Here is a 2,347-nt window from a genome sequence, read left to right on the forward strand (position 1 = left end):
GGGGGACTTGTTTACGCATTTTATTCTTTTCGGCCGGGACCAACCCTTTAAACCAAATCTGGTTTCCGCGCACGCGTCTACTTACATTTCGCGTCTACTTACATTACGCACCGCGTGGTCGCGTTCACCATGATCTCACCACCGATAGGATCGGCTGGAGGAGTGATTAGATCAGGAGGTTCCGGTGGCTGGCCTGGTGCGGGAGTGTTTTTGGAGCCGCACTGCGATATGCACGGTGAAGTGCTGAGCTATTGGTGCGAACCGTGCAAGAAAGACGTGTGCCAAGAGTGTACACTGTGGGACCACCAGGATCATTCGTGCATTCCGGTGCCTTCGAGCGTACGGTACGATGCATCGGTCAGGATTCGCTCCATCCTTGAGAGCGGCATGCTGAGTATGCAGCACATTAAGGCGAGTATCGGACAGACAGCTACATACTCGCAATCAGTGGAACAAAACGCGATGGAAGCGTCGGCTGAAATTCGCAACGCAATGCGCCGCTTCAAACAGGCCGTGGAAGACCGCGAGCAGACGCTGCTCTATCAAGTGAACCAGTTCCGCTGGCAAAAGCAAGCTTCTCTGTCGAACCAGACGGTGGGCCTTCAGGCCGTACTGGACGGCGTGTCGCAAACGTTGAACATGTTAACGATGGGCAGTGTGGATATAGCGAACAAGCTGACGACCGGCGAAAGACTGATGGAGCAGTTTGTGGCCGACTACAAGAATCTGCAATCGAAGCAGGAGTCTATTAAAGTTGCAGCACCCAATTTTAAGCTGCTGGAGCAGATTCGGATGCAGGGCGATGTGATGGTTGTCGACCAGCGAAGCGGTTGGGTGTCGAGTAACGGTTCGTCGGTAGCGGGTACGTCGTGCCTTCAAGGAGGACCTCCGGGCGGGAGTATTGGTAGCGGTGTACTAGGATCGGGCAATGATGGAGGTGGACCAAGTTTGACGTTCGGATCCCATGGCCCCGAAGACGGGCAGGTCTCCCGCCCATGCGGCATCACGGTGAACAAGGATGGTCACATACTGGTGGCCGATCGGTACAACCACCGGGTGCAGATCTTCTACTCCAACGGCACGTTCAAGCTAACGTTTGGCTCGAAGGGCTCCGGCGACGGGCAATTCAACCTACCGGTCGGCATTTGCACCGACGGACGGGGACGCATCATTGTCGCAGACAAGGACAACCACCGGGTGCAGGTGTTCTCGCCCGGGGGCAAGTACCTCCGACAGTTCGGCAGCCACGGGAAGAAGACGGGCGAATTTCGTTACCCGTGGGACGTGGCGGTTAATATGAAGAACGAGATACTGGTGACCGACATGCAAAACAACCGCGTGCAGCTGTTCAGGCCGGATGGGTGGTTTATCTTGCAGTTCAGCTTCGCCGATATCAATCACAACCAGCTCTCGCCAACCAGTCGTACGCCGTCTCCTCGCGGGGCCTGCTTTACGCCCCAGGGAAACATAATCATCACGGACATTGAAAACAACCAACTACTGCTGATCGATGCGACGCTTTCGAAGGTCTTGGACTCCAAAGTTCATCGGGGGTCCGCAGTGGACAAGTTTATGCACCCTTCGGCTATCTGCTGCGGCGACGATGGTCGGGTGTTTGTCGCTGATTGTAAGAACCACCGTGTATTCATCTTCTCTCCGCAGCTAGAGTTCCTCTCGGAGATCAAAATCAGGCCCTCATGGATGGACGGGATGCTTGCGGTCGGGCTGAACGAAAAAAATGGCCCCTGTGGCGTTGCTCTGTTGCCAGACGGTCGACTCGTAGTGACGATTGGAGCCTCGTGGAACGACCTGAAGTGCATTCAACAGAAAACCTTTATCAACATTTACTCATGTGTCCCGATGATGTAGGTAGGTGTAGATGATGCTGTAGGTGTGACATGCAAAACTTTGGACTTCGGCGAGGTGTAACAAAAATACGTGCTAAGAAATGAGAGGGAGAAAGAGAGAGAGAGTCAGACAGAACAAAAGAAATAGCGCACGAGAGAGGGAGCGTGTGTTTCAAGGAGTTAATTGATTGAATTGAAGTGAATTGATCGTTAATTGATACTTATTACATGTACCCGTAACGCTACCTACCTCGAGACGAGCTAAACGACGTTTGCTAGAGCAAAACAGAAGAATTTACTGTCTAAAACGAACAAAACCACCGGCAAATGACGATGAAAGAGAGAAAATCCGTACAAACAGAAGCTTAAAATGAATTTATTCGGAACCTTAAAAGTACAAGCAGCATTAGACAAACGGAGATTAGATTGGAAACAATGGATGAAGAAATCGGGAAAATAGTGGAGGAACTGAAGAGAGGATGCGACTGAACTGAAGAGAG

At 52.0% G+C, this 2,347-nt stretch overlaps 1 protein-coding gene across 1 annotated transcript; it reads left to right on the forward strand.

The window, feature by feature from the left end:
* The first annotated feature begins 129 nt into the window (after nt 1–129).
* On the forward strand, nt 130–1,869 carry LOC131214199 (protein wech-like). Its single transcript, XM_058208579.1, has one exon. It carries the CDS (start codon nt 130–132, stop codon nt 1,867–1,869), a length of 1,740 nt encoding a protein of 579 aa, XP_058064562.1.
* Nucleotides 1,870–2,347: the final 478 nt, after the last annotated feature.

This window comes from Anopheles bellator, unplaced genomic scaffold, assembly GCF_943735745.2.
Source record: "Anopheles bellator unplaced genomic scaffold, idAnoBellAS_SP24_06.2 scaffold00227_ctg1, whole genome shotgun sequence".
NCBI lineage: Eukaryota > Metazoa > Arthropoda > Insecta > Diptera > Culicidae > Anopheles > Anopheles bellator.

What these genes read in the sequence shown, in the direction of transcription:
- LOC131214199 (XM_058208579.1), top strand. Translation starts at nt 130, where the DNA reads ATGATCTCACCACCGATAGGATCGGCTGGAGGAGTGATTAGATCAGGA.